At 41.4% G+C, this 23,719-nt stretch overlaps 1 protein-coding gene across 30 annotated transcripts in view; it reads right to left on the reverse strand.

Moving 5' to 3' along the window:
- The window catches only part of GLIS3 (GLIS family zinc finger 3), a 552,705-nt gene that overhangs the window by 17,310 nt on the left and 511,676 nt on the right, over positions 1-23,719 (reverse strand). For all 30 annotated transcript variants that reach the window (XM_072840247.1, XM_072840236.1, XM_072840221.1 and 27 more), the window contains one exon: positions 11,091-11,269. In XM_072840247.1, coding sequence (XP_072696348.1) covers positions 11,091-11,269 — 179 coding nt within the window. The remainder of the gene's footprint in view (positions 1-11,090; positions 11,270-23,719) is intronic.

Genomic DNA, 23,719 nt, shown 5'->3' on the forward strand with positions numbered 1-23,719 from the left:
TGCCCTGTGCTCTTTGAGGAAACCATTCCGAGGTCAAGGAACTTGATCAACTACTCTTGAATTTCATCTCTAAATAGGGGCAGAAATAGATTTCCTACTGTCTTCATAAAGTTATAATGAGAATTCAGGTTTCTATCTAACAAATAGCTTACTGGTCAGTTCCATTATAGTTACCCGGTGCTGATAAAATTTTTGTACCTAAGAGTAATTTATAAAACATACATTGCAATATAAATGTAGATACTCTCATTGACCTCACTGGTATTGACAAAAATGCTGTACCAGCCCAGATCCAAAGATGCAAAAGACCTTCGGTAAAGACTTTGCTAATTCAGATCTCTGGAATCATTTTGCCGTTATGATGAGAAAATTTATGAACTTGAAGAATAAGTTGTGTTCAGCAATGTGTGATACGAGGCTAGATTTGGTGGAGGAATATGGGGGAGAGGGAGGGCTTGTTGTTATACTTGAATGATCTAGAAAAATGCCTGAATGTTTTTACTTCATGGCCGCATCTTATAAGGTCTAGTTCTTAAAGACCTTGCAAGAGAATGAAATGGAGGGTTTGGTCAGAACAATCTGGTTGGAGAGGGAAATTTTCTGTAATCAGAGAGGACATTCACACTGTAAGTAAATCAACTAGAAATTCTAGGGAAACTAGGATTGTTCTGCAACCTGGTCTGAGCTCAGATGATCTGAATGAGCACAGATCAAGGTAGTTCTGGTGTTTCAGTGTTGTTTTGCTTTGTTAACACAGTACTCTCACTACCAGTCACCCAAATGTTCCTGATGTGGGGTTTTTCCCTCCTTTATTTTAAGAAAACTGCACCCACAGCTATTCACATTTTTTCTTCTAAGCCATCAACTGCTTATCATGTTTACAAGGAAAATTCCAACTAAAAATACAAGAATCACAAGACACAGATTGCCATTAATATGTTCAGCCCTGAAGAGTCCAACTAAGCAGCCTGTAAAATAGAATTATAAGAAAATATTTAACTTGATTTTAAGAGCTCCATTCATTAGAGGCTAAACTTCATGAGTTTCAGATATAAGACAGAACATTTGCTTCTGGAAAAAAATGTCATTAATTCCCCCAAAGAATGAAAAAGCGCTAAATCTGTAAGAATGTTCATCACTTTTTCTATAAATGTTTTTAAGTTAACTGACAGAGAAGTCACAATAGTCAATGAAATGGAAATTTTCTGGCTATTTTCCTTTTCTTCGATACATTTTTGGGTTCCAATGAGGAAAACAAAGTATCAGGCTGCAAGCAACACAGCCTGCCTGGTAGGGTGAGAGAAGGAGCAAACAGCTTCATAAGTAATATAACCACCCAAGTAGCAGTGACAGCCACTGCATTCCTGTTATAATGAAACTACCTTTGGAGCTCAATAAGAATATGAAAAGATGCTGAATCACAATACTAACCAAAGGCAAAGGCAAAATAATTTTGCTGCACACGTTGGCAAGAATTAAAATGACTGATGACATCTGGGATGGGGAAATGTGTCTAGTGCATTTTTGCGGAGTCTACACTGGCATAGTCTTTGTCCAGGGACCTATGGCAGTATGTACCTAACTTTAAAATGTGCATATCCATCAATCTGGCAATTTTTCTTCCATAAATAATTCCTGAAGAAAGTATGCAAAGAGATACATATGTGTGTGAGTGTTCATGTAAACACTTGTATGTGCATAAGAGATTTAATATAGCATTGTTAATAAAAGCAAAAAAAAAATCAGTAGGGGAATGATTAAAAAAAATGACAGGTTCCTGCAACTACTACACAATTTTTTTAAAGAAGTTGATCTATATACCTTTACCTAGAAAGCAGATTCATATATATTTTTAAGTTTTAAAAAAAGGTAAGTCATAAAATAAAACGCAGAATGTGAGTCCATCTTTATAACAGAGCATGTGTGTACACATGTATATACATGTGAGTGTATGTAAGCACACATACAACACATACATTTCATTTCTATAAACACCTAAAAAGTCATTAATAGACTTCATGGTCATTATGTTTCACTAGTGCTGAAAATAATTTCAACTCTTCATAAGCTTAAGTACACTAAGCACTTTTAATTTAAAAAATAGGTAAATTAAAAAAAAATTCACTAAGAATTTTCAAATTGTATTTTAAGGACTGTGCAAACAGTCCAATAACCCTGGTTTGTTGATTTAGTAATCATGCTTCTAACAGTTACCCCAGCATGCATGTACTTGAGAGGCAAACATGGCATGTGTGAGACTATCTCACACACACACACACACACACACACACCCGTGTGGGAATCCCATGGGGACAATGAGAGAGTGAATGCTCCCTTCTCTATAGTGACATGTCACTGCTTGAGAGCACAGACTCTGTTGTTAGATGGTCCTGGGTATATTTTCCAGCCCCACCATTTCACGAGTAGGAAACCTAGAGCAAGTCACTTAACATTTCAGTGATTTAGATCTTTCATCTGTGAAATGGGAGCAAACAATACCTTCTTTATTGTGTTGTTATGAGATTAATGAGAAAGGGCACCATAAGTATTCACTGCACTGCCTGGCAAAGAAGACACAACACCAAGTGGCCAGTGGGAAACTACTTTCTACCAACCACAGTCCCTGTACTGCCTGCAGAATTTTAGCCCTGGAGGGGACCTCATCGTTAATGGTTCCACACTTAAACATCACACAGAGAGAATTCCCAAGCAACTCAAAACTTCCGTATACTATACCTACATCTGCCATCACGAAGGACAATGAGTGTGGGATTGGGGTCAGAGTCTTCCTCAAATTAGCTCTGACATGTCCTAGATGTATGACCTGGGGCAAGGTGCTGTATCTTGCAGCCTCGCCTGGAAGGCAACAGTATGTTGGTATTTTTACTTATGTTATTGTGAAGATTTAAAACAACACAAGCAGATATATCCAGAGCAACTGGCATCTGGAACACAGAAGAAAAGTAACAACAACAACAAACAGCTCTAATTAACTCAGCATCTACCATGAGCTATGCATTTTTTTCTCATTTTTATATCAACTCTGAAAGAGTGGTTTCACTACATCCCATATTACAAGCCAGGAAACTGAGATTCAGGGCATTGCATGATTGGCCACAGGATTCCAATTCAGATCTGCCTGACTCTAAAGTCTTTTTATCTACTTTGTTCTTCTCTTTTTGTTGGGGGTGAGGGGTAGAGAGAGAGGGAGAGAAGTAGAGAGAGAGAAAGAGAATCTTAAGCAGGTTCCACATCCAGCACAGAGCTGTCATGGGGATTGATATCACGACCCTAAGACCATGACCTGAGCTGAAATCAAGAGATGGACATGTTAAGTGACTGAGCCACTCAGGTGCCCCTACTTTTTTTTTTCTTTCTTTCTATAATTCATTATTTATCTCCCTGTATCATCTGGGCACGTCACAATTTCCTCTTCTGGTAATCTCTTCTGAGATAATATAACCAATTATGTAAGCTAGTGGATATGAATGCTTTGAAAACTGAAAACAATGTTTTGGAAACTTTCAGAAACAAGAGACTTTTATCTATCGGAATGTCTCAGACACCTCTTCCTCGGGGCTGCCATTGCTGCAGAAGGCTGCCACTGCTTCGTGGTTCACTATTAAACATTCAGTCCCAGGTGTGCAAAGACCCATGGGAAGGAATACTTACTGTATTAACTTTAACCTTAATGTGTAAGAGAATCATTAGATCATCCTCTTTCCTCTGGGGAGAGGTCCCAGGCAGTTGGGTAAACACTGGATATATAATGAGAGGGACAGAGAAAAAGGAGCAAGTGCCCAGAGAAAAGAGGAGCCCTGGAAACTTGACTCCTAATCATGGTTTTACCAAGGGCTGGCTCTATGGATCAGCCTAGTAAGGCATAAGCAACCCCCCCCCCCCCATCATCCTTTTATTCATTCACATTTCTTCCACAAACTTTTATTGAAGCACTTACTTTGTGCAAAACATTGTAAGAGGATATAGTTCCTGTCCCCAGGAAACTTTTTCGCGATGGTTAGTTGATCCAATCATGTTAATATCCTTATGGTTATATGGGTTTAGTCTGTGTGTGTGTGGGTATATACTTAATTACATACGTAGATTATTCACAGTTCAGTCGTTTCCATAACTAATCATTTAAACAGCTCTTCTGATGAAGATGACCATTTTACACCCCTCCCACAAAGCCCAACATGCTGAGATGCCAACTACACCCCCTATACACACCTAAATTTAACTTTTGTTTAATAGAATTAGCACACTGTCAGAATTCATCAAGTACTAGTTATATAAAACTGCTCTTGGGGTAATTTCGTAGTAATTAAGTGTATAAGAGTAATTAAGAATTTCTCTGGATCTAATCATCAATCCCTAGTACTATATAAGCATTAATAACATCATGGCTGATACCAAAAATTAGTCCTGATTGGGACTGCTTCTGCGAACACTGGGAGAACATGAAGTGCGCTCACTGGCTCATTCTCCTCATGAGTATGTCACAACTTTCTCAGTGAAGACGATTATGCTCTGATTTATAATCAATCTTATTTGTCTTCCTGAGATCTCAAGGGGAATTTGTGACACATGCTTAAATCCTAAGCAATACAATTTCTAGACTTAACTACTTCATTTCACAACTTCACGTATGCAGATGTGACTACATTTCCTGTGGGACGGGGTGTGTTTATTGTCTCTACAATTTGCCTTTAAAAAAAATAACCTTTAAACATTTAACATAAACCCCCACAAATGACATCAGTCATGGCTGTAACCCATAGGACTCTTCTGGAAAGTACCATTACACAATCACTGTAAATAAACAGGAACTCAGAGGAAGAAGTTAAACTTGTAAGGGCCACCTCACCATTTAAATATTAATGCTCTGAGATTCCTTAGGCTTGAAAGATAGTTTGGCTGTTTGGTAGGACAAGCCCTTTACAAAGTATTTTGTTCCTGGAGGCTGGCTGGTGGCTGGAAACCTTTTGTTTCCTGAGACGTCAATGTGAACTGGGCTGTCAAGCTTACCATACCTTATTGAGGTGAGAAAATGCCACCACTGTCTGCGAGCTGACGAGCTGACAGGGGCCAGCTTCTACAGGGACTGGGGCAGGACAGCTCTAAATCATGAGAAAAGGCTCCCCCTCTGCACTGCCACTGTCTTGCTATCAGACTGCCCAGGCTGGGATGCAGCTCCATGGTGTTCTAATGAAATCTAATGACTGGATCATGTATGATGGAAATCTATGTTAGTAACTGGCTTCTCCCGAAGGTAATGATAAGAGCAAGGGGTGAAAAGCATAGCAACCTAAGAGGCTGCAGGAGAGGTGCAGAACAAGGGCAGAACCCTCCAGAAAGCCTCTACCACTGATTTCCGAGAGGTAATCAGTGTGAAGGATCTGAGAGTTCCATTTTGCAGATCAGAAAACTAGTTCGGAGACTGTTTGGCAGGCCCTGTGTTGTGTGCCTCTCCAATAAATGTTATTGACAGCATCGCAATTTTGTTAAGCCTAGCAATGCACTGAAATATCCTCCTTCCCAGACTCCCTCGCAAGTGACGGTAGCCTGTGCCAAAGTTTGGGGTCTGCCTGTACTTCATTCTCCTCCCTCCTCCATGACCGAAAACTGGGATGGGATATGGAGAATGTCAGCATCTATATTATCAACAGGAGGATGGAAGCCGCTTGTTACATATGGCAAAGTGGGAAGCTGGCAGGGGCTGGCGCACCGTGGGCTCCATGGGCTGTTCCCCCCAAGCACTGTCTACTACCAGGTGTCTTGTAATAGAGGGAGAGCAAAGCCATACACTGGGAGTGCTGTTCTAACATGAGAAACAAATCTGGAAACATCTTGTGCTCTGTACAATGTGGACTGCAGATAACAGGCTCTTTGGGGAAATTTGGGATTGGGACAGACCACTCAAAATCTATGCAACCTTCTAACTATAGCAGGAACAACATAATCAAGAGGGAAACTGGGCAGCCAGTTCTATGCAGCTAGAGGCTCCTTGGTGGTTCAGAAATGCTCAAAAGTATTGACTGGAAAAGTTGGCTTGCAGGAATGAGACAACAGGTGCTAGAACCAGCGTATGGGAAAGACTGATCTGCCAGCCTAGGGCCATGCGAGGCCAGGTGCTTGCCTCTCCGGGGAAGGCGACCTTAGGGGCTGGCTCATTTCCGACTGTATTATAGGGGCTAGAGGAACTTCTGCCTGTGCAGCAGCAGGGCTGAAAGCTTGTTTTATTTCCTTCTTTTGCTATTCTAGTTCCCCTTGCCTAGAAAAGACTGCCGGTGAATGCACACAATTCTGCATTCTTTTGACACCATTCTTCTAACTTATCAGTGGCATCTGAGTGAACTGGACTATTCAGTCTTGTTGTTTGGGTGCTGTACTGGTGCGGTGCAATATAATCCAAGCAGTTAGGGTGCTACATTCCCACTTCTCCAATTCTGTTCCCTACACATGCCGTGGATTACTTTCCTAAAATATCAGGCTGCCTTCTCCACTCAGTGGCATTATACTCATAATAGCCTCAAATCCTTCTATGAGCTGGGCTTGCTGGTTCCCAGCCTCCTCTATTTATCTTCAAAACCCGATTCAAGAGTCATCTCTAGAAACACTTCTATGACACCTTCTTCTGAATAAATCAGGTGCCTTGATATTATTATTATTATTATTATTATTATTATTATTACTGCATGTGTCACCCCATTGATTAAATGGCATTCATGTTTGCCTGGCACAGGGACCAACAAACACTTGCTGAATTGAACTTGGCCTCTCCTTGATGGGTCCAGAAGCAGGAAGGTTGTGAAAATGCTGTTTTAGGAATTCCCATGGCATTCTAAGAGCCCAGAATGAATAGGGCATTTAAAAAGAAATTATCCATTAGTACCATAACAAAATGTACAAATATCAACTCTCAGGCAACTAATCCAGGCAAGATTCTGAAGCTTGCCCGGGCAAGAGAATAGTCCTAAAGAGAAAGAAAAGACTGCAGAACAAGCTTACATGATTGGAAAGAGTTGTTCCTATGTTTACATCTAAAATAAAAGACTAAAATGTACTTAAAAGTTGCCTTGGAGATGCCACCCAAACAGAGACCTGTAAATGCTACCAACATTCAAACGTTAAAAGGAATGACACCTCATCTACCTTACTAATGAAGGTGACATAAATGGATGAAGTCGATGCAGAATCAACAAAGCTGAGCTCTAGTCCTGGGTCATTTGCTGGGTGAGGGAATCGAACAAGCAGTACTATTAATCTTTTCAAAGTGTGCCTTTTATGAAACACTCATTAATACTGCAATAATGTATGGCGACAGATGGTGACTATACTGATCGTGGGGAAGCGCAGACTTGTCAAACCACTATGTTGTACACCTGAAACATAACATTGTCTGTCAAGCATAGTTTGATAGCAAATAAACCAATACACACACACACACACACACACGTACACACACAGCCCACAAAGTCTAAGCTCTGTATCAGTTAACATGGCATGAGCAAAGCCCAATGGGACATCATTTTCTTCCTCATCTGTAAGACCAAAACCCTTTGAATTCTAACTTGCATAGCTCTGTGTAAGGAAACAGCATCTACATACAAGTATATTTCCCCATGGAAAGATGTAAATACATATTTATTTTGGTGGGCCTTTGACTCAGAAACACACAGATGGAGAACGTGGCTTGGAAATGTGGACCTCTTGTTAAAGATGCCTGTGTGCTTGGCCAGGAAGGCAGAGATGCCTAGACATTTTGTTTTCTTCTGTGTTCTAGTTCTTATCTCTAAAAATACACTGATGACATTTTTCTCTGACCTCTACGTACCGCAGGGAATACAGAGGATGGGGGTGACGGCACTTATGAAAGCCATGAACTTCTTGAAAAACAGAACACTCACTCATTGTGGCTCTCATATCTGCACGCTGACACTGTGCTTGGGGTTTTAAAAATCTAGTTTTATGAGGGGATGAAGTTCCCTGGTACCAAGATGCTGTATGACACCACCCTGCAAACTAGTCCAACCAAAGCTGTCAATAATTGCAACTCATTTAGAAGATCTCCCTGTGCCTCCTTTTGCGCTCCCAGCACTGTATCACCTATTTGAAAAATATTAGATCAATTTGCTCCTTATCCTAAGGAGCCATTGATGAGCAATCCTCGTGCCTAGCAAGTTCCAGGAAAACATTTGCAGACAAAATGCTTGGAGGATGAAGTAAGGCTGCAACTGGATGCCCACTCCTTCATTCTTAGCAGTGGCCCAGTGGCTAAAGCCTGGACATTCCCTCTGTGAGCCCATCACAGCAGCTCCTTGCCCATCTTCTAAAAGAAAGTTATGTTTCCCAATTTGCATAACTCTATCCTGATCTCTTCCAGAAAGCCTTGTCATATGTATTTATTTTTAGGTTGCTGTTGGCAGTTTCTCATTGGCCAGGGGAATTTTTAACAATTGAAGTAAAAGTTAAAATAAAAAAGCAACTCAATGGTTTCAAGTTGACAATGTACTCATTATTCAACTAAAAAAGAGAAATATGGGAGAAGAGTCTTTTGCCAGGATGTGGTACAAAATGATAAGGTGGATCTCATTTTCTGTGTTGTCTGGTTTCATTTTGCATTCGTTAAATGAGAGTGTGTCAATCGTTTATTCAGTAAATATTTATTAAATGCCTACTTTGCACCAAGAATTATATGTGCCCTAAGGCTAGAGACATTATTCCTATTCTCAAAGAGTCCAATAAAGAAAAGGGAGGGAGAAGAAATAAAAGCATTAAATTAATTAAGCTCCTACTCTGCGTCAGGTGCTTTTCTTGTGGCCTCTTTGTAACCACTGATGAGAGAAGGTGGGTGAGACCCCTCAGAAGTTGTTCAGAGTCACACAGTTGAGTGGATTGGCATTTGTAATCGAATTGGTCTAATTCCAAAATCTCTTGAAAAATTTCTTCAGAAAGCAGAAAAAAAAGAAAACAAATTATCCATTATCCTTCCCATTATGATTAAAAACAAAACAAAATTGTTAATGTTTTGGAATATTTCCTTCCATTTTTTTTGGCTACATGTAGATTAATTTTTGAATTTTTAAAATGTTTCACATTGTAATCTAAGTGTGTTATATGGCCTTTCATTGGACCTATGAAACCATTGCCTGAAATGCTCCATTATTTTTTATAGCATTAGAGAGAAAAATCATTGCCAATCATATGATGCCACTGACTGATGCATGTTCAGACCTCCACCATGTTAAAATGTGAAGGGTTAAAGTCATGTGTGGTAGGATCAGTGCCCTACTCTGTATCCCTAAAAGCCCACATTGTCTACCTCCTGCCTGCAGTAAAGGTGGCTTCCCAACACAGGGGACCTGGATCTCCCCTATATTGGACAAGCTTTTTGTCTGGGTGAGGAGATCTCCTGCAGAGATCTCCTTTCTCACACATGCATTGCTTTGTGCACAGTTGATACTCAAGAAATATTTCTTGGTTGAATAAATACACAACTAAAACTTAAGAAAAAGGTTACCCGATGGAAAAGGATAAAAATTACCATAGGCCCAAACAATGGTGGAAGCCCAGGTTCTGTCAGGAGATGAGGGTTTGTGTGATGGCTCTCAGCAAGAGAGGAGATGGATGGAGCCAGTGGCCTGGGCTTCTTAACGTCTTTCCCTCCCCATAGCTCACTACTCTGTCCTCCTCTCTGGCTGTCCAGACCCCTATTGGGATGTCCTCACATACACGTCACTCCACAACACTCCCTGATTCTGCCATCTTGGGAAGTCAGTCATGCTTATTCACACTCAGCTGAAACCCTGATTAAGATTTGGGGACACCACTCAGTAACATCAAATAACAACTCACGTGGAACAAACTCAGGAATTAGCAAGAGGCAGATGGAGGAGAGTCCTATTTTTCAGGAGCTGAAACTCTCGTTTAAATGGACAGTATCTCCTTCACCGCCAGCAAGTTAAAGACTACATATAGTCTGAGCCTATGTGATTTGACAACTCAATTCAACTTTCTATGAATGTTCACAAAGATATCTGCCTGAGTCAGCAAAATTGGTGTAAATAAAAAAAAGAAATTCAGCCAAACTTGGTTCTCCATGTATGTTCTAAGTTCAACCACAAATCTTCACATTTTGAATACCATCATGATTTCTCTTGCTTTTCCTTTCCTCCTGTTTTTTCTCTCTGCATTTGCCAAGCATCTGTGTGTCTTCACAGCATGTAGAGAACTGTGCTAAGTTCTCCAAGAAAAAGAACAATGGGTCAGAAAATTCTGACCTCAGAAAGAAGCTTATACATTAATAGAAAGGCAAATGTTCCTCACTAAGAAGTAACTTAACAAGGTAGAGAGAGAAGAGTGCTATCTGAGTGATGCAGGTGATATGCACCTGGAGCCAGGAGAGATGCAATCCAGCTAGAACACGAAGGGAGGCTTCAGCAAGGAGGTGTCATATCACCTGGGCCTTGAAAGACGAAGAGCTTCTGGGGATATGGGATCTGTGGAAGAAGGAGTATGCCTGGGCAAAAGCACTCCTGTGGTTCTGCTTTAAGTGACTATTTATTGTTTAGGAAACAAGATACTGTTGTTAGGGCCTATCTGTGAGGTGTTAAATCACTGGCCAGTAAACAGACCATCATCTTGGGCTGACTGCTCTGGGGTGTCATAAGTTATACCAGCTTAGGGCCAACACCAGGAAAATGCTATGAGATTTCATATGAAATCTACTGTATGCTGTATGACACCACCCTGCAAACTAGTCCAACCAAAGCTGTCAATAAGTGCAACTCATTTAGAAGATCTCCCTGTGCCTCCTTTTGCGCTCCCAGCACTGTATCACCTATTTGAAAAATATTAGATCAATTTGCTCCTTATCCTAAGGAGCCATTGATGAGCAATCCTCGTGCCTAGCAAGTTCCAGGAAAACATTTGCAGACAAAATGCTTGGAGGATGAAGTGTGACATTTTAGAGGAAAGTCATAAAAGCCAAAGCTTGGTGTGTGCCCGAATCGAAGGAACCCAGCACTGGTAACGATGGCACAGTATCACTTGTTGAGACTCAAGGGGGCTGTTGGCTCCCCACTTACCGTGGACATGGATTCCGTTTGGTTGAAAGGAAGAGTTTGTTTCCGGCTGGTAAGACTTCAGGTGTGGCCCGCCCGCAGGCTGCTGGGTGTGGGGAGGCTGTGTTCTCTGCATTACTGAAGAAGGAGCTGGAACCCTCCGGGGGCTGATGTGGTGAGGAGATGGAACAGAAGGTGCAAACCTAGGAACATGATCACAAAAGGAAGCGTGAGGGGCACGAAGAAGCAGGAGCAGAGACACACTCAAATTGCCAAATTCTGATTTGCACCCTGGCTGGATAAGAGCATGACAAGAAGCTCTCAAAGGGAAGTGCTGAAGACTTTCTCCCACTTTTAACCACTGGCTTCTCAAGTGAGAAACTGAGGGGATGAGGCGAGGTCAAGGAAGGGAAAATATAGTCACAGTTTGGGTTTGTCAAGCCTCTTAAAATGCATTTCAAATATTCTGGGTTTGGTGAAATGCAAAGCACATCTTTTGCCAGGCCCCTTTTTCTGCTAATTTTTAAATTCGTTTGCATTTTAGGGGAAATGTGATCCTTATGTTTCTGATTCATTTACACTTAGCTCATAAACATTTTGTTCTGTGAGACATATCTGAGGTCCAAGAAGTGTTACAAGTCTTTATCATAAGCCTCTCTCATCCTGTTCCCTTTAAACAATACAGTTTCTTTTGCCAAGAATGAGTGAAGCTAAACCTCAAAGGTCAACTGTGGTTTGAGATCCAGAACCTATCTGCATGGGCTCTGTGCTTGGCAAAGAACACTGCCCAGAGCCCAAGAACAGCGCAATGTGGGATATCTTTTGCAGCCACGTGTGCTAATCACAGTAAAGCTACCGGCAGTTTTGGAGGAGGGACGTGCAGATAGAATGTGACTTGACCAACTAACCTGAGACACCAAATTGATAACTGTCCACCAGTCTTCTGATTGTGAAGGGCAATTAGCAGGGTCTGACTCCCTGGGTCTAAAATGACTTTCTAGCACTTTCTAGGGTGTTGTTATGAGAATGGTGTTCAAGTTTACCAGTGTCTACATGATGGCCAGGTCAGTAGGGTGCTGGCACAGGGAACCTGTCAGAGCTGTGAAATGAAGTTGACAAAATAATTGGGGAGCAAACTGTATCAGCAATGAATTGTTTGGTCTCCACAAAAAGGCCCAGGAAGTTGAGAAGAGAGGTATCCAGAGGAGGCCGAAACAAACTGGCTGCATTAGGATGCATCTTTTCACTTTGCTGCGAGAGAACAGTAATTGAGTACCCTGGGCCGGGCAAATATATATTTTCCAAGTGTATCATCTTAATTGGAATTAGCCTGGAAGATGTGCTCAACGGCCTGAGAGAACACATCGCAAATGAACCCTGGCACTACCCTGAGAACATCTAGTAAAAACTCAAGTGCCAGGATTCCTCATATGGAGGCTATTTTCTTGGGGAACATGTCCCTGATGTGGCTGGCAATTCTCTCTGAGGTCATGGGAGGGAGCTGAAGAATTGTGGGATTGCAGGCTTTTGGGCTATGAGTCCACACAACCACACCATCCCAGAGCCCTGTGGGCAGGAGACCCCCAGGGAAAATGGGGAGGACTTGAATTGGAAACAATCTATGTCATGGCATCTCAATTCTGGGTTTGGGCAAAGCAGCAAGAGCCTTTGACTTGCTTCCTGATTATATTTCTTCATCTGGGAATAAAAGACGCCAGCACACTCTTGATGGTTTTCTGGTCTTTTCTCTGGTACTTCTGCCACTTTTCCTGGCTATTGAGGACTGACAGGGCGGAGATGTGAAGTTGGGGCCAGTCACAGTATGTACAAGCCTGATCCTGATGTGGTCAGCTTGATGGAGGAGATGGATTCTATTTTTACAATCCCTCACCCCCAGGCAAGTGAGTCTGACTCATAAAAGAGGGTTTGATTAACAAAGATAGAAAAGGTAGATGGGGAGGGGAAGGAGGCAAATATAAAATCAGCAATATAAAATTTTATCTCTTTGTAATTTGGGGTGATCTGGTTATAGAGTGAACCATGATTACTAGCTATAAAGGGGAGATTTCTCAACTACCTTAAAGGACAGACTTCATTTAGGAGTCATCTAGAATGTAAATTCCATACAAGAGACTCTCCATCTAGATACAGATTATATAGTTACATTTAAATTGTATATCTACGTATCTATCTAAAGAGCATATAATTACATGGTAATTATAAATCATTGTTATCTATTCATTCACACAAGTTCCAATTGCTGGCTGTGCCCTCTTGGCTATGACATATTATGTAATGTAGTAATGGTGAGCAAAGGAAAAAATAGGTGGTGGTATCACACCAAGGGATTAGTAATGCTTATCTCAGAGATCTGGAGGGGAGTAAACTATACCTACTGACCATTCAACTGACTCCACATTTTGCTTTTTGCTAATTCAGACTGGATTTTTCTCCATGTTACTCAAATAAGTAAGATTATATGGTATAAAGTTAATGTAATTTTAAAATACAGTGTGTCACTTCATATAAAGTACTAATAAAAACTTAAACATACATATTCTAGATGAGATAAATGTACACTTAAAAAAGGCCTTGATTTGGAAAGGAAAACACATACAAAAATTTTAACTTTTACACATATAGAGAAAAGATGAAAAGTGACAAGATGTGATTATAATTATCTAACAATTGCCAGCAATAAGGAAATAAGTAAGAACTCAGTGCTAAAAAGCCCACCACAAGAAATGAATGTAGAAATGTGACTGATTTTCAAGTACAGCACTTAGATTTAATTTTGTTATGGCTGACAAATGGTACATAGTATTTTATTGAAAAATCTCTCACAATCTAATTTAAATTTATCTTCTATAAACCTGGTTACATGTTAACCAGGTCATAGTAGAATAGAATTAGCAAATTAAAATAAGAGGTGAGGGGGTAGGAGAGGAGTGCAGAAGCGAGGGAGGCTCCCTGTTAGAGGAAAGGCCCTGCCATCATCCAAAACAGTCACTGACAACTCGTAACAAGGCAGATGCCAGAAACATTTTATAAAAAAGCCAAAAGGACTCAAGAAACTTGAGTGGTTTGAAGCCATGTACTCCAGAAGCAAGCAAAGAACCAGGAACATACACACTTACACAGAAGCTCATTAAGCCAAACGATGTTCTTACTGTTACTGAATCCTATTTTCTTAGTATCCTCACTGATTTTCCAACCTTGTTTTTAACAGGCATACACATACACATACCAAAATGAATAGAGTCCGAATATTCTGCCTAAAACAGAGAGGTTTTTTTTTTTTTTTAATCCAAAGAGGGTGAATTAAAAACATTTGATGCTAAAATAAACAATTGTGATGTGGAGTCTAAGTTGCAGTGATTTACAATTTTTCTCCCACGGAATAGCTCATCACCCATGACGTCAAGGCAAGGTGACGTCACTCTAATTCATTCTGAGTTACGGCAGTGTCCAGAAGCCAGAAGACAGAATGTCTGAAGTCTTCCTAGGTCCAACTCTGTCCCCCAGCTACTGATCTGCAGTTGACATTTCACAGATTTCATTCAATGTAGCTTACCAGTCTCTTCTTTGAAACAATAGAAGGTTGTTAATATAAATATGCACACAATGGGCTAGAAATGAAAGAAAGAAAGAAAGAAAGAAAGAAAGAAAGAAAGAAAGAAAGAAAGAAAAAGAAAGAAAGAAATCACTGCTTACCAGAAACACTTCACACAAAAGCTAACCAGAGAACTGAGTCAGTCAACCTTTTGTACTCCTTTAGTGGAGGAGTTTATAACCTCAGCATGAGCCACGGTTGAATGGTTTGTACCTCTCCTCCAACCTCCTGCCAAAAAACCCAAAAAACAGAACAAAAAAACAAAATAAAGACAAAACAGGGAGGAAACAGGTTTTAAAGGACTCATAAAAAAAAAATATCTTCTGAAAAAAACTCACACAACTTAAAAAAGCTTCTGTAAATATATATCTATATATATAGACCTTAGAAAATGTCTGATTATTTAGGGGGATTTAGTCAGTTTCACTCCTCTTCTGTGGCCCCACTTTCACCTTCAGCTCACACTGAGCTTTCCAACCTTGCAGTGAGGTAGGCCAGAAGCAAGGAGGTCATGTTTCCTGTAAATGTAGTACTCAGAAACAGTCTTAGATTATTTCACAGGACAGTAGATCTCGATTGAGACATACAGAACTGGTGAGGTTCATAATGCAGTAAAATTACAAATGGCAAGAGGAGATGGATATCAATGAACACCCACTGGGCTTGGATTCCGGCTCTGTCCCTACTAGCTAGATAATCCCGAATAAATTTCCTGACATTTCCCAGCCTCAATTTCAAGTATAAAATAAAGATAATCTCAATGCCTACTGGGGATCATAAAATCTGAGATAACATATTCATTTATTCATTCAAGAGATATTTATTGAGCACTGACCCAGTGTGTGGCCCTGTTCCCATCACTAGGGACAGAGCAACACATGACATACATCCCTGCTTCTGTGGAACTTACATTCTGGGGAGGAGAGGCAGGCAATGAACAAAGTGAAATAAGCAAACTATATGTTGTACTGAGGAAATGAGTACTACGGAGAAAAATCAATAATGGGAGGTAAGGGGTGGGGGTGGATTATGAACAATTTTAAATTGGGAAGTCAGAGATTTCCAAGTACTTTAGACAAAGTCTGACATCTTCCAGATGATCAGCACATGTCTATGGAGTGATCGCCCTGAATGGAACGTATACCTAAGGTATCCCTGACATTAACATGTATACAGTGCTTGAGAGCTCTGTAAGATTGTAACTCCAGCACTGCATTTGAATTTCTATAGAGTTCTTAAAATAAAACATCTTAGGACTCTTTTCTCTCTTGGCCATTCAGATACGGAAACTAAGGTTCAGAGAAAGCAAGGTATTTACTCCTCTGGCTAATTTTCCAATTCTAAGAGCACATAGTCATGGCCTTGTGTAAGAATCCCATTTCTCGGCACTGGTCTTCCCCCCAGAGTATCCTGAGTTCACAAATTCATACAATCATTATTATGTTCTAGCTGAAAGGTAATGGGGTAGCCTTATTTGGATGAGATGAGGCAGGCCCAGAGGCATGAAATGATGTGCCCAGTCACACAGCTAGTTCTCCAATGCCACTTTATCCCAGGAAGGTAAGATGCTCTCTAGTGGAGGCTCCAGGCAAGGTGGAGGGGAGGATGAGGGAGCATCCCTCATGTGCTCCTGTGAGCATCTGAGATTTGGAACCCTATTGCCAGCTGGCAGGGGAAGGGTGTGTGAATGATCCACTGCCTTGAGGAGACCTAGCAATCAGCTTCCCAGTTTGCTTTGGTGAACTTGTTCACTTCTGCACTAGAGTTCTTTGTGCCTAAGCAGGCTTATACCTTTAGTCTTTCCAGCTGGCTAACTCCTTTCAAATAATGCTCTGTCTCCTGTCTGTAAGTCCAAGGTATTTCTATGTCAATTAACAACTGTATTTCTTCAAACAGTATTTGCTAATAGACCATTTTGCAGGTTAAGCATGTCATAAATGTGTCTTACTTTTCTTCATTTGTGCTGCATTTGCAAACAGTTCTAGCAAGCAACTTGGGGCTGTGTGCTTAAGCATTGCTTTGGGGGTTAATACTTTGAAAAGAGGGATTTCCATGATCAAGTAGATTAAATGTCAGTTGATATGTGCTTTGGACCGGTCTCTTCTCCCCCTCTCTCTTCCACAGGGGTTGCAGACCTCCCAAAGAAGGAAGAATGCATCAGAACAGCTTGTTTCATTGTATTCACATGAAAAATATTATTGATTTGCTGCTAGGGAGTAGAAATAATGGATACAAACTGGTCCATGGTGGATTTGGGAAGGCATTTTTTTATCCCCCAATGAATTGTGGTGGTTTTTAAATTCATCTGTGAAAACTAATCAATAAAAAGTGGCTTTAGCCGTTGGCCAACTACAGAGGAGGAAAAAAGGAATCCTTTTCAAAACCTAAAAAGAAAAGCACAGTTTTAAGGATTTCACATCTGATTTAACATCTAAAAAAAACCCCCCAATGATAATACCCCACTTTGTATAGCCAGACAGCACTCCATTTTAGTAGACTTTAGTGGTCTTTATAACGATTTATGAATCACTTCATGAATTCCTGGCTGACTCATCTGGGTGACTATAGTATCTACTTATACTTCCCTTCTGTCTCACAAAAGAGACACTTGGATTCAGTTCAATCCAGATTTGTCCCCGAATGAATCACAGCACGTTACTGGGGGAACTGCAAATTGAATTCTGCTTCTGAGACAATCAAGACCAGCTTTCAGTAATGAAGAAACAGCCGCTGGGAAGTGTGGGTAATTGCAACACTGTCCATCTGGGCAGGACTAAAGCCCGCCAAGAGCTGTAGGTCCGTCCGAGGATTCTGTTCCAAACTACTCAAAGAGCTGAATCCATCTCCTGCAAGGGCTTAGTGTTTCATTCTCCTCACGAGAGGCTAGGTCAATATTAACTGCAAATAATTTATCACATTGGGTAAGACCAAGACTCAAACATGATTGCCTGAGCCTCCACAGACCATGACAGAATGAGGGCTGTGAACTGGCTGTAGGTGAAATGATCACCAAGGATTTTTACAGAAGGCTCACATGTAGATTTTGATGAGAGCATTTGTGGGAAACAGGATAGCGTGTTCTGGAGGACACTTCTTGCACTTGGTTGGTGGGGGTTGGTCCTAAGTCCAGAAAACGAAGCCATCAATGCCCAAGGCAGAGGAGGGTATTTTTTTTCTGATAGAGACCGAAATGGGGCGGAGGGCACCACAATCTCTCCCTCGCTGTGAAAATGAAAAGGGAGGGGAAGAGGACACTCAGGATATGTCAGGGAAATGAATTATGCAGGACACATTTAACCAAGAGCTAGGATTTTTTGGAATATCTTGACTGAAGAATTGGCTGTGACTCTGTTGTTTGTCTATTTCAGAATCCGATGTGATGGGGAGAAAGGGAAGAAACGTTGGATTCTGCCAGATTCTCTTTACAAAAAAAAAAAAAAAAAAAAAATTCACCAACCAGAAGAGAATTTATCCAGAGTGGTCTTAGACATTTGATGTTAAAAATTCTGCCATAAAAAAGAAAACCTTTTGGAGCGAGCTCATCCTCTGGGCAGCTCTGAGCAGGTCAAAGCAAGGGGATTAACTCAGGGTCCTGTGGCAAAGAGAAGACTCTTCCTCTTGTTCAGCATGGCATGTTAGGCATGGAGTTCAGTCTGCTTTGCAATGGAGTGGATCACATGAAAGGAAAACACTCAGGAGTGAGTGTAACAAGAAAGCCAGCCGGGAAATGAGGGGGAAGAGTGTTGTTTTTGTCTCAACATGAGAAAGGGAGGCACAGGTATAGGAAAAAAATGGCCCCTTCCATGTCTTTCCCATGGTCTCAAATTGTGAACACGAGTCTCTTGAAAACACCAGAAGAACTTTTAGAATTAACTTCAGATGCAGTACTCCTGCCATGTATGGCCAGGTGCCTTTGAAAGTCACTGCCAAATGAGACCTTAAAAGTCAATATCATCCATAAATTTGAAAGAAATTAGCTGGGTGATGGTTCGGTCAGTAATAACATGTGCTGTTTATGTGTGATTTTTTACTCTTCAGGATGTCAGGTTACTACTGTAGTGACCACAAAGGAGTTTTCTATACCTTCCCTTGAATACAAGGCTCCACATTTGGTTAGAGAAATAAACTGGGGGAGACTACATCTATTAAAAATTAACAATCGGGCACCTGGGTGGCTCAGTGATTGAGCATCTGCCTTCAGTTCAGGCTGTGATCCTAGGGTCCTGAGATCGAGCCCTGCATTGGGCTCCCCACAGGGAGCCTGTGTCTTCCTCTTCCTATGTCTCGGTCTCTCTCTTTCTGTGTCTCTCATGAATAAATAAAAACAAAATCTTTAAAAATTCACAATCAGAGAAGGGCTCTTAGCTCTTATAGATGAAAAGATCATCAAATACTTGGATGTTTGCTACCATTTTGTATTCCTCACTCATCCAGTCCTACACAAAGAAAGTATTTAATAAATGTTGGTCGTTGCTATTGAGGAATTATTCTGTTGAACAGACCCCAGGCTCCACAGACTTAGCTCCTAACTCGGTGCCTCTTTTTGTGTCCAGGTAGATGGTACCTTTGCCCAATTGGAGCTAATACCCAGCTGGATACTATATTTGCCCAGAGACCACAGTTTCTTTTTCTGAAGAGAGACCATCTAATTCAAGAGAATTAATTCAAGATTCATTCAATCTAATTCAAGATTCCAATTATTGACTCTTGGGAAGATGATTAAATCCTAGAAAACTGTTTCTCCCTGCAACTAAACAAAAAAGCAACCAAAGACCATGTTTCAGAAAAGGAAGCAAAAAACCTCTGTCTCGTGGTTTCGGCTCACCCTCATGGTCTCCTCACCACCAACAGGCAGTTTTTCCACTTGCAAAAAGATATACAGTTCCTTCAGAGCCAATCCCCCAACTGCCTCCCATCCAGGAGATAAAGTTGATTTCCAGGTCACACTAGAAAGGCTTACAGGCTTTCACTTTGGGAATTCTGCCTCCATATGAGGTGCTGTTTTGGAGAAAGCCTAGGAAAGGAATACCCTGATATATCTGAATAACATAATGGCTTAGTTTGAGCTCCACGCTGCTTCATGCTAACACACTAAAGTAGAGGTTGCAAGAAAAGGAATTCTATTTTACCTCAAGCCTTCCTTGTTATTGTCATGACTCACTTTCCTGACTGAAAATCCAAGGGGACTAAAAAAACATCATCTTGGGCTTCGCATGAGGTAGATTTGTTTGGAATGTGGGAACAAAATAAAGATGGCTGATTTGGCATTCAGGGGTGAAATGAATGAGACCTCTTTAAAATGAAAAACCAGAGCACTTCAAAATTAAAAATACATGGAAAACAATCTGATGTGAAGGAATATTTGAACCATGAGTCAAGCTGTTTGTCTGGTGGAGTGACATGCATACGCTCACATCAGCGTCTCTTGCTTTGCTCTGAGGTGATGCAGAGGACAATGTGCAGACAGAGAGAAGAGCTGCAGTCACCTGCTCAGGGTTACTGTTACTCTTCCCAGAAACCATAAAGGAATCATAGTTGTAGTCCTCCCTGATGTGGAAACAAAGGCAGAGGAGAAATTATTAAATTTTCTTACTCCCTACAGCCCAATGTCAAGTCCTTGAAACAGGCAGAGTGACCTTCCTCTAGGGACTCAGCTGCCTCGATGTTGATATTCTGCTGAAGGCAAAAAGCAACGTTAGCTGGATCCCCAGGATCCTAGAGTCTACTTTCACATATAAAATTCCTTTACAAATTCCCTTTATCTGTAAACCCCTCAAGATAAGTGTTGGCAATCATCTCCCAAGCATACGACCCACCGATGTACATCTAAAGGGTCTCACAACTCAGGTTTTATTAGACGGTAACAAATGACATTTCCCAACAATAGCCAGGCCCCTCAAGGCCCTGGAAACCTTGCTTCCAAAATTCCTTAGAGACTTACGCTCTCCTTAACCCCCTCTCAACTTTAAAGTATATAATGGGGGGTGGGGGGGACACTCCTCATGATCCCCATGCAGCTCTTTCTGCCCACAAGTCCTGTCCCCGTGAATTTAATAAATTCACCTTTTTGCATCAAAGACATCTAAAGAATTCTTTCTTGGTTGCTGGCTTTGAAACCCCAACATCTTTCCTATATTACTCCCTTCTATTCACACCTGTTCATTCCACAGGATGCCCAAGCACTGAGGGGGTTAAGAGCTGTAAGCATGACATTGTCTCCCCTCTGGGAGCTCCGGTTCTAGTGGGTTGTAAGCAAATCAGCAGACAGCATAATCTCGGGGACGGCTAAATCTATGAAGAGAAACAGAGCAGAGTTAGCAAGGAGAGTGAGGTTGGGGGTGGAAGGTTTAGGGGAAGTGGTCAAGAAAGGCCTCTCCGAAGAGGTTACATGTGAGCAGACCTGAGAAATGAAGGCATGAGTCAAGTACAGTTCTAGTGATGGTGCCTTTCAGGTTTCAGGAGTAGCGCATACAAAGGCCCCAAGGCAAGATGAGTTGGTGTTTTCCAGGAATAGTAAGAAAACCAGTGTGGCCAGAGCCGAATAAGCAGGAGGAGCAGTGGTAAAGGAATGTGACTAAGGCAAGACCGTAGAGGGCTTTGTCACCTACAAAGAGGAGTCTGGATTTGACTCCAAGCATGGCAGGGGAGGGATGTGAGCAGGAAATCCTCAGAGACTCCATTTACATTTTAAAAGGGCCCCTCTTGTGAGGCCTGGAGTGTGCTAACAGGGTGACAGTCTGGGGACAGTCAGGGGCCTGCTGTAATTGAGATGGGAGGGAACAGCTGTGAACTCAGTGAACTCGGTTGGAGGAACGAAGCTGATTGTGTTTGAAGGTAGAGCTAACAGGACTTACAGATTAATTAGATGAGAGAGTGCTTGAGAAGAGGAGGCATCAGAGTTGAGTAGGCTTTTTAACTTCTTAGTGGTAAGTTAAGATAACCACATGGGCTTGGCTCATTATTGTCCTCCATTATCAAGAAATAGACTGGACTCCGAAAATTATGCTCATAAAAATTTTGCAGACAACACAGACATTTAAATTAGAGACAGATCAGAGACAAATCAGAGAAGACTAGAAAAGCCAGTTCAGCAATGTCTTTCTGTTGTTGTTGTTTTTCCCAAAAGAGTCATTCACAATCGCTAGGGAAATAAGAAGAAAGGAGAAAATATCATCAATTTCCCTGTATTTGTGCTAAGAGGAGTAGACCAGGGGAACATATTTAAGGGGAGCATATTTAGTAAGGTGAATATCTCTATGGGTAGCTTCATTCCACAGGCCAATAACCGATCTGATACCTGCCATAGAGGATGAAGCATGGCTGTGGTCATGGGTCAGCTTTGAAGAAGCTTAAAGACTTGCAGGCTATTCTGCCCTGGAATAAACTTGGAGAAGTATCAGAAACTACCCATAGACATAAAGGGAAAAAAATAGAATAAAGACCCCAAGCATTTCCAATCTAAGACCCAATGTTCTAATCTCTATTTTCAAGGCTGGGACATTGGGATTTTCTGCCTCTTCTCTGCTCGCAGCATAGACATTGGAAACAATGTTCATCACATTTCAGGGATTTGCAAATAAAATGTGTATGCGCATATGTGTATTGCAGGTAGATTTTGAACACCACTTCCCTCAACCCTGAATATCTGCAGAAGTCACTTTCCTACAGAGAAACCGAACCCTTCATGCGATACTGGGTGAGGATAACTGTTTTCTGGAGAGAAAACACTGCAGCCCCAAGAAAAAGAATGATGCTCATGATCACATGGCACTGGGTGAGCATGAAGTCAACGGCCTGATAGGATGATGCAGATGCCAGCATGCAGGCTGAAGAAATGGCTATCTGAAGCTAGGCTTGTTTTTCAGCTCTGGCTTTCTCAGTTATTTTGATGATCAAGATTGACAAGCTTTATTTTGGGGCCCTAGTTGCCCTGTAAGTCAGTATCTATCCACACGGGAAAGTATCTGTGACACATGTCAGGGATGCTCTTAGAGCTGCGCTCACTGGGTAAGTCGACATTATGACACATGGCAATGTGGATACCTCACAATAACACCCAAGTTTTCTTTGAAATAAGATGAGTGAGGCCAAGTTCCTGATGATATCAGAGCTCTCACTTCCAGACGCTCATCACGGTGCATCTAACACAGAGATTACTTTTTTTTTTTTTTTTTTTTTGTTGCCACTCAGTGACTCTTCAAAATCCTTTAATATAGGTCATGACTACATAAAATACAAACTTGGAGTTTTAAGGGGCAAAACTGTCATTTCAAATTGTATTAAAAAAAGAAAGTAATATAAAATCTGCACTGCCTCGCTGGTCTGGCCTTTGTCTCCTGAGGACCAGACAGACGTCATTTCTTCTTCTGTTTGGTGTAGAATATGTTCTGAACTCTTGCTGGGTGGATAACAGGATAGGGAGGCCTTTGGAATGTATGCCAGGGTCACCAGGGTACCCTTCCTGGGCAAATACACAAATCCCTGTCCTCAAGAGAAAGCTCAATTTCCTGGATGCAGCTGATGAGGCCCTTCCCCATTCACACATGAAGCTCTGGCCTACAGCATTCCCACCTCAGCTTTTGAGCATACCCATGGTCCTTAGCCTGGTCTTACAGACTTTCAGATTTCAGACAGATGTTTCTTCTTCTATTTCTCCCACCCTCCCCCATTTTAGGGTCATTCTTGTGTGCTTCCACAGCCTCTTCTGACATCCCTTCATAACAGCCTACATTAAGACTGTCTGTCGGCCATCATCTCTATGAAACACCACAAGGGCATTCGGAGGTTAGAAGGAAATTTTAGGTTCCTGCCCTCAGAAAACTAGTAATTCAGTTAGCAAGATAACATCTGGGAAATGATAAATAAATAAAACAGAGGATAGGAACCAAGAGACTAAACGAGTCTCTGTGAGCTTTCCGGGTAGAGTTAACCCAGGCTCCAAGCTGGTCAACGTTTAGCCAAGAACAGAACAATAATGGAAGGTCCTTATTGTCTTTCTAGGTAGAACAGATCCTGAAATAAGATGCAGAAACAAACAGAC

Source organism: Canis lupus, chromosome 1 (assembly GCF_048164855.1).
Source record: "Canis lupus baileyi chromosome 1, mCanLup2.hap1, whole genome shotgun sequence".
NCBI classification, from domain to species: domain Eukaryota; kingdom Metazoa; phylum Chordata; class Mammalia; order Carnivora; family Canidae; genus Canis; species Canis lupus.